Here is a 12796-nt window from a genome sequence, read left to right on the forward strand (position 1 = left end):
AAGCTGATGTTTGGACATATTTTGGTTTGAAAACAAATGAAATCAGTTAAGACTGAGGACGAGAGGATACAGTGACTCCAGCAGCTTTCAAAGATGATGTTTGGACATATTTTGGTTTCAAAACGAATTAAAGCAGTTACAACTGAGGACGAGAGGATACAGTGACTCCAGCAGCTTTTAAAGCCGAATTTTTGGACATATTTTGGTTTGAAAACAAATAAAAACAGCTATGACTGAGGACGAGAGGATACAGTTACTCCAGCAGCTTTTAAAGCTGATGTTTGGACATATTTTGGTTTGAAAACATACAAAATCAGTTACGACTTCGTCAAGAGTCATGTGGTCTGTAAATTCTGCAACACCAGAGTCCAGTACTCGACAATACTACAAATATATACTTGTTACTACAGTATCACGATATAACGTATATTTGCCCCTGTATCGTGATACACATCGCCACACTAGGAAGAAGGCGTTACCTGAGATCAGTGTTCATTAAAAACACAAGGAGAACATATGCGTCCCACGGGGTTTGTCTTGATGAGGTATTGAACCAGCAACCGCTCTGACGCCCTCAAGACAACACCTCCACTACTTTATCAGGCACGTACAGGAGATTATAAATAATCCCTAATCGTGCCGTAAATAATCAGACCCAGGATCAATAACTCGTCAGTGTCGGTCGATCATAGGTGATCACGGTGTAAGATCCACTATAGTCACTTCAGAGTCACGTACCAGCAGAAAGATGAAGAATACTTCTAGAAATATGAAGTTAAATATCATGTTTAACTCCTTTTATTATTATTATATTATATATTATAATTATAATATCTAACATTTTATCTTTTATTTCCAGAACCAGGTTTAATAAATGCATTTTCCAGATTATCTACTGTGTAAACCGCACAGATTAATACTATAGACCCAAGCAGAGTAATACTACGAAGCCTCGCCGATTAATACTACAAAGCCTCGCTGAGTAATACTATAGACCCCAGCAGAGTAATACTAAAAAGCCTCACCGAGTATTACTACCAAGCCTCGCAGAGAAATACTACAAAGACTTGTGGAGTAATACTTCAAGGTCTCGCAGAGTAATACAAAGAAGCCTGGCGGAGTTATACTACAGAGCCACGCAGAGTAATACAACAAAGCATCATGGAGTAATACTACGAAGCCTCACAGAGTAATACTACAGAGCCTCACAGTTTAATAATATAAAACCTAGTTTAGCAATACTTTAAAGCCTTGCAGAGTAATATTACGAAGCTTAATGAAGTTATACTACATAGCATCTTGGAGTAATACTACAAAGCCTTGAGGAGAAATACGATGAAACGTCGACTTGAAATCCTTCGCAGCCTTGAGGAGGAATACAACACAGCTTTTGTGAACAAAGCCTCGCTGAGTAATACTATAAAACCTTCCTGAGTTATACTACCAAGCCTGGTAGAGTATTACAACAAAGTCTCTCGGAGTAATACTACAAAACCTTGCAAAGTAATACAATGAAAGCCTCCAAGAGTACGTTTAATCCAGAACTTTACTCAAGTAAAAATGGGTAGTTTTATGTTGGTTTATGATCTGATGCTGCTTCTCTAGTTTCAATTACCTTATTCTCAAAAGTAATGTTTGGAGCAACAAGAAAGTTTCCTTGTGAGTTTTGTTTTGCGAAAGTAGAAGAAGTCGAAGCAGTAAACCATTAACAATTTGTCGTTTAAGCTAGCTCTGTGCTAATGCTAGCTTCCTGGTTCCTATCACCTTCATTTAGCATTTAACCTTTTTATTTAATTCATAGCTATTATGAACCGAAGTTACGAGTAACAAGAACACATTTGTTCGTCGGAAGTAAAAACCAAGAGCAGTAAAAATGGTGCTAGCTCTGCGCTGATGCTAGCTTTCTGGTTTCAAGTATCTTAATTTCACCTTCAACCCAATTTACTTGCTAATTAAAGCAACTAAGATATAAAAAGTACGGTTGGGAGGAACAAGAAAGTTTTCTGACAAGTTTTGTTCGTCAGAAACCGAGAGCGGGAAAATGATCCAGTTCTTGTTAGCATCAGCTAACAAACCGACACTTTTTATCCGGATAATTCTGGATTAAACATCACACACTTTTTTAATGAAACAATTAAATGGTTAAAAAAAAAAGAAGAAGTAATTGTGTTGATTTTTCAGCAATTATTTAAACCCAGGTCTGGAAGTAAACAAGCTAACTCTTCTAGCGCTTGTCGTGCGTTAGCTTCGTCTCACATGCTCTATCATGCGTGTGTGTCCAGGTGTGCGCTGTGTTTAAATCAAATGTTGTTTACACCTGACATCCTCGTCCACCTCACATGTCCGGGGCGGCTCTATTTTTATCTCGCTGTGGCGCGAGAGAACATAAAGCCCAGTGGGAGGTGTGTGTGTGTGTGTGTGTGTGTGTGTGTGTGTGTGTGTGTCAGTGTGTGTGTCGATAATAAAAGAGTGGCTCGGTGCTGTCTTGACCACTCTTGATTATTAATAGTTCCTGCTCTCCATGACACGTTCAAAGGTCGGTCATGTGACCAGCAGGAAGATCACGGACACCATCGGAGAAGAAGAACTCTTGAGGGTTTCATCATGTTTGTGTTGGTGGTTCCTGCGCACACACAAACACACAAACACACACTGTACACAAACCAATTGACCGCCCTCACCTCCGACTCCTTGTAGTGGCGCTCGGGGACCTCGTCGTGGGCGATGTCGACCACGCACACCTCGGTGTCGTCGTCCCGGGGCTCGCTGTCGAAGATCTGCGTCGATACGGGAGGAAAGATCAATGGTTAGAAGATGTTAGAAGGCCACGAGCCAGACTACCGGGGTCAGAGCCGGGGGACTAGAGGGGTCAGAGCCGGGGGACTAGAGGGGTCAGAGCCGGGGAATAGAGGGGTCAGAGCCGGGGAATAGAGGGGTCAGAGCCGGGGAATAGAGGGGTCAGAGCCGGGGAATAGAGGGGTCAGAGCCGGGGACTAGAGGGGTCAGAGCCGGGGACTAGAGGGGTCAGAGCCGGGGAATAAAGGGGTCAGAGCCGGGGAATAGAGGGGTCAGAGCCGGGGACTAGAGGGGTCAGAGCCCGGGGTCTACCGGGGTCAGAGCCGGGGAGTAGAGGGGTCAGAGCCGGGGAATAGAGGGGTCAGAGCCGGGGAATAGAGGGGTCAGAGCCGGGGAATAGAGGGGTCAGAGCCGGGGACTAGAGGGGTCAGAGCCGGGGAATAAAGGGGTCAGAGCCGGGGACTAGAGGGGTCAGAGCCCGGGGTCTACCGGGGTCAGAGCCGGGGACTAGAGGGGTCAGAGCCGGGGAATAGAGGGGTCAGAGCCGGGGAATAGAGGGGTCAGAGCCGGGGAATAGAGGGGTCAGAGCCGGGGACTAGAGGGGTCAGAGCCGGGGAATAAAGGGGTCAGAGCCGGGGAATAAAGGGGTCAGAGCCGGGGACTAGAGGGGTCAGAGCCCGGGGTCTACCGGGGTCAGAGCCGGGGACTAGAGGGGTCAGAGCCGGGGAATAGAGGGGTCAGAGCCGCCGGGGGACTAGAGATGGGGAGGTTTTTGTGTTACTGTGAAAAAATGTGTTTCGTATCCTGCGTCACAACAGTCGCACAATCGCGGGGTGAAGTGCGCACGAGTGGATGACAAAGACGAGTGGGAAGCGAGTGTCGATGAGAGTCTGACGTGTTGTTCTTCGACGGCGAAGGAACGACCATCTGTGACTCCCCCCCCCCCCCCCCATTGTTCGCAGTACCATCCTCCCGCCACCGAGGGGAGCCGCGACCTCGACTACTAGAAGAAGGATATGAATCTTCAAGGATCATCTACATTGATAAATAGACCACCATAGGTGTTGGAAGGAGGATCAGCACCTTTGAGTTTAAAAAGACATTCTTATGGAAGTTCATCAGTGGAATTAGAATTTTCAGTTATATTTACATTTTTATAGATTTCTTTCATTTAAATTTGAGTTTTTTTTTTAATTAAGTTAATTTAACATTTTTTAAATGAGTCGTTTAGTTTTTTTTAAGCATTGAGTTTAATATTCTTATTCGATGATACAAAAATACGTTTCATACGTATACAGTATATTTTTTGTCATTTGTAGCCTTTTAATATAAAATATTTATTGAATTCAAAAGGCTTCCAATCAAAAGTATAAATATTTTGTTTGTAATTGTTTGATTTACCGTAATAAACCCTACATGAAAGAAAACTAACATTTTCTATTTTATTTTTTGAATAAATAAAATAACAATATAAGTATTTTTTTCAAAATCAATTGTTGATTAAAAAAACATTCAATATGCAAATTATTTAATTAAATTATAAAAAATTAAATCAATGGTAAAAAAAACAACTTTTTATAGAACATTTTATATTGTACTATACTACAGAGCCGCGCAGAGTAATACAACAAAGCCTCATGAAGTAATACTATGAAGCCTCACGGGATAATACTGCGAAGCCTCACAGAGTAATACTACAGAGCCTCGCAGATTAATACTATAAAACCTAGCTAAGTAATACTATGAAGCCTTGCAGAGTACTATGACGAAGTTTCATTAAGCAACGCTACGAAGCCTCTCAGAGTAATACTATGAAACCTTAAGGAGTAATACTACAAAGCCTCTCAGGGTAATCCTACGAAACCTTAAGGAATAATACCATGAAGCCTCTCGGAGTAATCCTACGAAACCTTAAGGAATAATACTATGAAGCCTCTCGGAGTAATCCTACGAAACCTTAAGGAATAATACTATGAAGCCTCTCGGAGTAATCCTACGAAACCTTAAGGAATAATACTATGAAGCCTCTCGGAGTAATCCTACGAAACCTTAAGGAATAATACTATGAAGCCTCTCGGAGTAATCCCATGAAACCTTAAGGAGTTATACTAGGAAGCCTCCCTGAGTCATACCACAAATACTCTTGGAGTAATACTACGAAGCCTGGTAGAGTATTACAACGAAGCCTCTCGGATTAAAAACATTCAATATAAATTTGACGGTTAAAAAAAAGGTACATTTTATGTTGTACTTTTTTTTTTTGCACTACTACTGCTTTGTGTTGTTTTTAATTATTACTTTTGTATTTTAATACTTTCACTGTACATTTGTAATTTTGTCGACACATTTTCCCACTTCCTTAAAAGAGTATTTTATCGTATTTGAACCATTTTAAAGCCATAAAATCACAACCGGGATCGTGTGGAGTTTGTATTTTGCGTGGGTTTTACTCCGGGAACTCCGGTTTCCTCCCACGGTGACTGGGAACTTCGGGGGGAAACTGCAAGTAGGTGGGCGTCACGAAAATTGTGTCTCGAAGTTTTTGTCCTCGTTAACGACAGAACATTATTGTCAAGTATTCAATACTCAACGTTCACATTAACATGAAACTCTTTAAAAGTCAATTCAACGCCACAGTTTTTTCCATCCATCACGACTATAAACGCTTTATTAGATTTTCTTCCACTTGTTGCATCTTTTCTTTGTTCATAAAAGCAGCGAAGACTTCGTTAATAAAGCCATCAATCCCTCTGTAATGTCATTTATTTTAAGGTTCTTCTAAACACGGTGATAAAGCGTGTGCGCCGCGGTCGGCGCCGCCGCTAGGATGGCGTTAAACATTATTAAGATTCACGCGTTTTCATCTCCGTCCCGGAAAAAGAATCACTTTCATTACTTTGGATAATCCTCGTACGACTTCCTGTGTTTTTTATCGCCTCGGAATGAGTAGAAGAAGAAAAATACGACTTTAATTCTCGACAAATGTTGGATTTCCTGGCTTTAAAATGGTTGTAAATGTTCCTTGGCATCAATATTTGAGGATGGAATGAAGTATAAAAAAAAAAAGTGGTAAACTCGCTGAAAAATACTCACGTGGTCGTTGTTGCCCTGGTTGTCCTCGTACTTGGTCTGTATGTGGATGGAGAACTTGGGCAGGAAGGAGCACTGCAGGGGGAACCGATCGAAGCGTCAGTCCATGACTTATTCAACTCGCCGTTTATTGAAGCGCTCGCTCAGGAGCGTCACATTCGGAAGATCGATGATCGACAGGATCAGCGTCTCCAGGAGAAGCCATGACGTTCATCGTCTCCACGTCTGGGATCGTACGACGGTCGTACGTCCGGCTTTATTAGCTTTAGCCGAGTTAGCTCCCGTTCATTAGCACGTGTTGAAGCAACACTTTCTGATTATTATGCAACAGTTCTGCGCTTATGTAAGTGTGTGTGTGTGTGTGTGTGTGTGTGTGTGTGTGTGTGTAGGAACAACACAACACCACGGATCAATCGTGCCTTCATGTCAAACAGAGATGGAAGCTAAAGAGCTCATCATCACTGATGTTTGTTTTAAGAAACTGCTTGTGTTTTTGTAAATGTGCAAAACTCACACAGATCTATTGAATAGTTTAACATTTACAAATATTGAAACTTCTTTGTAGAAAAAATGTTTATTAAGCATTTTATATTCCTTTTTAAATAATTGAATGAAATTGATTATATTTTTAATATATATTTATATATTTGAATATATGTATTATTAAATAATTGAATACAAAATGTTTTAATATTAATAGTTTTTATTTCCTACATAGAGTTTCATTTTCCTAATTTTAATAATTAAATAAAATGTTTTTTTTAACTTGTTGCCTTTAAGATTTAATACATAAATGTTGGTGTAATACGGCCGACAAGTTTATATTGAATTAAAAAGGCTAAACAAAAATAAAATAAAAATAAATATGTTCTTCATGTATGATTTTTTATTTAAATTTAAATGTAGTGAAGCATTGGGTTTTTATAAAGTAATTAAATGCAAGAATTTCTACATTGAAAGGTTGAATTAGTTCGAATGCAGAGTGTTATTCAATAATTTGTATATTTAAAGATTGAATTAAAAATAAATAAATCAAGAAAAAATATAAACATGTTGGCGCCACTATACCAATTGTTTTATATTGAACTTAAAAAAGGATACACATTTAAAAATATAGAACATTTATTTTCTATTTTTTTTGGAATTATAATATTAATTATTAATTATTGAATAATGTGTAAAAAACTAAAAAAGAGAAAAAAAGGAAAAATAAGTTTTAAATTTTTTTTAAAGCATTGAAAGTAAGGGCTTAAGAGAAATATTCAAATGATAAAACAAAAAAGATTTAAAATGTTAAATTCAATTCAATAATTAATTGATATATATATGATATATAGTATATTTAAAGATTTAATATATTTTTTGTTTTTAATAATACAATTTAAAAAAAATCTAAATTTTTAAAATTTATTTAGAACTTTTTCTCTTGTTCTAAATCAATATATTTGTTACAGAAATTTGCACCATTACTTATTATTATTAAGCGTTTTCATATTGAATCTAAAAGTCTACAGATTAAAACATATTGAAATTGATGATATTATAATTTTAATGAATTCAAATATAAATGGTTTATGTGTAAAAATTAATTAAAAAAAATATAATTTATAAAACAATCATTTAATAAAAACAACTAAATTTTCCAATATACAAATAATTTAATTCAATTATTTGAGAAAAATGTCAATAGAAAATGTAAAGTTTCAACATTTGAAATGTTAAATTCAATCTGACATGAAGTACTTCATCAAAATCCTAATAAAATATCTCTAACACGTGAAGAATCAAGGTATTAAAGTCATCATTAAATAAAGATTTCTCCTAAAAACTGCCTCCGCGTCACTCGTCTTCCGTCGGTTCCGAGGTCGAAGACGATCGTTGGTTCTTTCCGAGGCTCGGGTCGAGCAGCAGGAGCTGCGTTTGTCAGAAACGCTCGTACCATCAGAGCGACACCAGTCGAGAGGCGAGAGTGAAGAAATGATTGTGAGATTTGAAGCGTTTTTGTCTCTGCAGACGTGGCTGTGACCTGAAGCTGCTGCAGGAATAATACTTTAACACGGACGCGACCTTAAACCAACTCTGAGGGAACGAAAATAACTATTTAGTGATTTATTTGTTATTTCAAGGCCGGCCCGCGGGCCTGATCAGACGTCTGTGGCCGGATTGAATTAATAATCCTTATAACTCAAGCCACACCTGATAAAAACTCAGATCTTAAGAGGTTAAAGCTTTTTTTCACGGCCAAGATAAGATAAGATTTGAATTAATTAATGACTCAAAATGCTAAAGTAATCGTCCTTATATGGTCGTACCATCATATTATTCCTTGATTTAAATATATATATATTTTAATGTATTTTGTTATTTATGGAATTATATCAGTCGTATCAGAATGTTGAAGTTCACATTTAAAATGTTAAACTTTTTAAACAAATTTTTTAAACACTTTTTTTGTAATTAAAACATTTATTTTAACCATTTAATAATTTATTGAACAAATAAATGATATGTACAAGTACATATAAAAATCATTTGACCAGTTTCTATATTGAAAGGTTGAATTGTTTTTTATCGAATAAATTAATTCAATAAATTAAAGAATAACTTATATTGAAAAGATGTATAAAAAAAAAAATCATTAAATAATATAATTTGAAAAATTGGGGTCACCTTGACCCAGAGACAACACAAGTGATACCACAAATAGATTTGTTTTGGGGCCTTTAGGGTCACCTTGACCCTGATACAACACAAGGTATACCACAAACACACGTGTTTTCTTGGGGTCAAGGTGACCCAAAGGGCAGAAAACAAAAGGGATACCACAAGTACATTTGTTTTCAGGTCTTTGGGTTACCTTGACCCTAACAGAACACAAGGGATACCACAAGTACATTGGTTTTCTTGCCTTCAGGTCACCTTGACCCTGATACAACACAAGGTATACCACAAACACACGTGTTTTCTTGGGGTCAAGGTGACCCAAAGGGCCGAAAAAACGAAAGGGATACCACAAGTACATTTGTTTTCAGGTCTTTGGGTTACCTTGACCCTAAGAGAACACAAGGGATACCACAAACACATTTGTTTTCGGGCCTTTAGGGTCACGTTGACCCTAAGAAAACACAAGGGACACCACAAGTACATTTGTTTTCAGGTCTTTGGGTTACCTTGACCCTAAGAGAACACAAGGGATACCACAAACACATTTGTTTTCAGGCCTTCGGGTCACCTTGACCCAGAGGCAACACAAGTGTTAAAAGTGAATCATGACAATAAGTGAAGTTCGTTTGTGTTTCTAACAACAAGGCAGAAGTTCACGTGTTACTGTTGTTGTGTTGTTGTGTTTTGCTTCGACACTCACCGTGTATTCTGAGCGTGTTGGTCGACGAGTAGATCAGACGTCGGTGTCGAGAGAGAGAAGAACAAAGGGATGAAACAGCAGGAGAGAGAGATCACAGGAGATAAAGAGGAAAAATGCATCATTACACCTGAACCACGTGACGCCGCATGAGAGTCCATTTGTGTCCGTCTGACCGTGATGGCTTTGGTATGCAGGAGGCGCGTGAAGAGGAGGCGCTGGGATGTACTGTGTATATGTATATATATATATATATATATATATATATATATATATATATATATTTATACATATTTGTCTTTTAAAAGTCCTTTACATACTTTCAATTAGAACATCTCAGTGGCCTTGATTATTTATTTAAATCATATGTATGGAAGTAAATCAGTGTCATTTGTAAGTATATAATAAGTATATGGATTAAAAAAATAAAATTGTATATTTGTATTGAATGTGAGCCACATAAGGAAGTAACAAAGTATTTATCAATTTTCTATATATATTTTTTAATAATGTAATTCAAAAATGTTTATATTGAAAAATTGAATTAATTGTTTTTATTATTAATTAAAAAAAAGAAAAGAAATATATATATAAATATATTTTTCAATTGATAAAAATTAAATAATCTAATTCAATCATTTCTATATTCAAAAGGTAGAATAATTATTAATTTATTTTTATAATTGAATTAAAAATAAAATAGAAACAATATAAAAATATAACAGTTTTCTTAAATTGAATGTAAAAAGCTACAAAATAAAAATATATAGAACATTTATTTTTTAATATTTGGAATTAGTTTATTCATATCTAAGTAAAATATTTTTATTAAATCATTAAAAAAACAAAACATTCAAAGTAAGGGATCGAGAGAAAAATTCAAATGATTGAATCAAATTATTAAAAAGAAATAATAAAAGATTTAAAACATCAAGCACTTCCATCCAAATCTCTCCTTCTCTTGTCTTTACTTCTCCATCCCTTCCTCACAGTCCGAGTCTGGTTCTGTTTGAGGTTTCTGCCAAACTTCCTCGCCACTGATTCCCCGTTTTTTCTTTCCTTCCATAAACTCTTCCTCACAGACACCAAAGTAAAGCGTCATGAAACGACGAAAATTAAATCAAAAGCTCGTCTTCACCGTTCATCCCTGGGTTACCATGACGATAGTTTTTACTTCTATGAATCTATGAAACACATGAATTTTCGTCGTCCGTTCGCCGCGGAGTCGCCGTCGCCCACGCAGCGCGACCTCGAGCCGGTGGGTCGTGAAGTGTCACTTTGATAAATGTGTGTCGTGTTTCTTCAGACGGGTGTGCGTCTGAAGGTTGTGTTGTCACGTGTGCGTCCGACGACGGCGTGGGAAGACGGCGTCTGTCGCCGACGGTCCAGACAGATGGAGGAGAAGATCCTCCTGATCGCTTCTTTTCAAACTTCAGAACCACATTCTCATAGTGGCAAGAAAACCTTCAACCATAGACGCCGAAAAAAGAAATGCTAGACAAACTACTTTAAGGTAGAAATGTATCTTAAATAAGTACTTTTATATTCTTTAATAATGGATTCAACATCCTGGTATCGTGGTTCAAGTTGATGCCAACATAGGTTCATCACGTATTTTAAATACGTATATCAGGAACCACATCAGTACCATTAGAATATAGTACAATATACAAGATACATGATCGAACTTACGTCCAATCACGCGACACGCAGACGATCACATGACAAAGTAGAAGCGTCAGCGATTAATGACACCATTATAGCAACATTTTTAGATTTAATTTAAAAGGCTACAAATTCAAAAATATTGACTTTAGTAAGTTTATTTCTAAATTATTGGATTTATAATATCAAATATTACAATGAAATAGAAATGAAGTTTGTTTATTTTTGTGTTGCAATTTAACCTCCGGTCGCGTCATTATTTACTCCATAGATAGAGGAAGAATGAAATCCCGGCAATGACTGAGGACGAGAGGATACAGTGGACTCCAGCAGCTTTTAAACCTTCCGTTTGCTCTATTTTTTAATTTGGAAAAAGAAAAGCGTGGCATTCTTTTTTCCAATATGTGTAGCAGGTTTTTTAAAAAAAAATAATACGGGGTGTTTTTCATTAAAATACAGCAATAAAATTTGGATTTTGCCTTGATTTACTATTGATTTTTTTTACTCGGTTCACTCCTTTAGGTGAGAAAGAGTACTGCAGTTCGAAATTAAAAAAAAAAAAAACAAAAAAAAAACAGGAAGACTTTTTAAAATCTCCATCAAATAAATGTTAAAAAAAAGATTACAATCAAAAAGACATGGTGTTTGTTCATTTTTGTGTTGCAAATTACTTTTCTAATTAAAAAATTAAACTCAATTTTTCAATAAATACAAAATCAACTAATTTAAATCAACCGTCAGAAAATAAATAATTAAATGCTTAAGAAATGCTACATTTTAATAAAGAAAAACCACTAAATATTCTGATGGCACTGATATACTTCCGTATTAATATAAGTGTACAATTTAATTTGACGTATTTAAACATTAATTAAGTTGAACACAACGTGATCTGAATCATAGGTACATCCCGATATCGAACCATATTTGTGGGGAAAAAAGAACAAACGATCGGAAGCTTAAGCCATAAACGATCTTTTCACGCCGGTGGATCCACATCTGGATCAGCCGGGACTCTGTCACCATGGCAACAAGATGTGTTGGTACTGCTTGTACTCACTCACGATCCCTTGAGTTTCTTATTGCGATTTACTCGAGAAGAATATGAGCGACAATTAAACGCAAACTTAGTAGTATTTCCATGTACAATACCTGTGATGGTGTACGGGTAGTAGTTCCAGGCTTTCTCCGTGACGTAGAAGATCTTGGGGACCACCGCCCGGGCCCAGCTGGGGAGCTTGCTGGAACACAACAAAAAAAAGACAGAAAAATGATGAACAAAAGGACTTTTTTTTTAAATCCTCGCTCTTTAAATAGACGAGGTCGTGGACGTGTCCTCGGACAAAACCTGATTACAGTCATTTCTCTTCCCTCCCCGGAGGAAGCAAAGGATGTACAGTGAACCGGTTATTACCGGCAGAGAATTGAGGTGAGATGCCGAGGGCGGCGACACCACCGGGGCAGCCCTTCAAAATGGAAATGGCTCCAGTGGAAAAAAAAAAAAGTAAAATCAACTCTTAAATAACCTCTGATTCATCCACTGAGCCTCAGTTCGTCTCTGGTTAAATGAATAAATAAAAGTCACAGCTCAGGTTTTTTGTTTTTTTTTTGTCATGAAATATAGAAGTTTAAAAAAAAAAGAAAGAAGGGATTTGAGTCTCCGTTCTAACATCAGTATGGATTACTCAGCGCGTTTTTGGATAATACGCGGTAAAACCAGGCGAGGATTAGCTTTAATTCCGCGCCATCATCCTCGTCCTCCCTTGTCAATTATCTGACAAGAGTCGAGAGAAGATTTTCGTTTACTTTAGTGGCCTCGTGTCCTCGCACGGCACCGAAAACACACACTCGACGTTGTCTCTTTTTCTTAACTTTCATTTGCCA

The 12796-nt window shown here is 37.2% G+C and overlaps 1 protein-coding gene across 1 annotated transcript in view; it reads right to left on the minus strand.

Moving 5' to 3' along the window:
- pitpnc1a (phosphatidylinositol transfer protein cytoplasmic 1a) overlaps positions 1-12796 on the minus strand; it is a 57129-nt gene that overhangs the window by 6118 nt on the left and 38215 nt on the right. Inside the window, exons 3-6 of the mRNA XM_087809843.1 lie at positions 12065-12153; positions 9251-9258; positions 5890-5961; positions 2682-2777 (exon numbers count right to left, since the gene is read on the minus strand). Of these exons, the coding sequence (XP_087665969.1) occupies positions 2682-2777; positions 5890-5961; positions 9251-9258; positions 12065-12153 (265 nt within the window). The remainder of the gene's footprint in view (positions 1-2681; positions 2778-5889; positions 5962-9250; positions 9259-12064; positions 12154-12796) is intronic.

This window comes from Callionymus lyra, chromosome 15 (assembly GCF_982586985.1).
Source record: "Callionymus lyra chromosome 15, fCalLyr1.hap1.1, whole genome shotgun sequence".
Taxonomy (NCBI): Eukaryota; Metazoa; Chordata; class Actinopteri; order Syngnathiformes; family Callionymidae; genus Callionymus; species Callionymus lyra.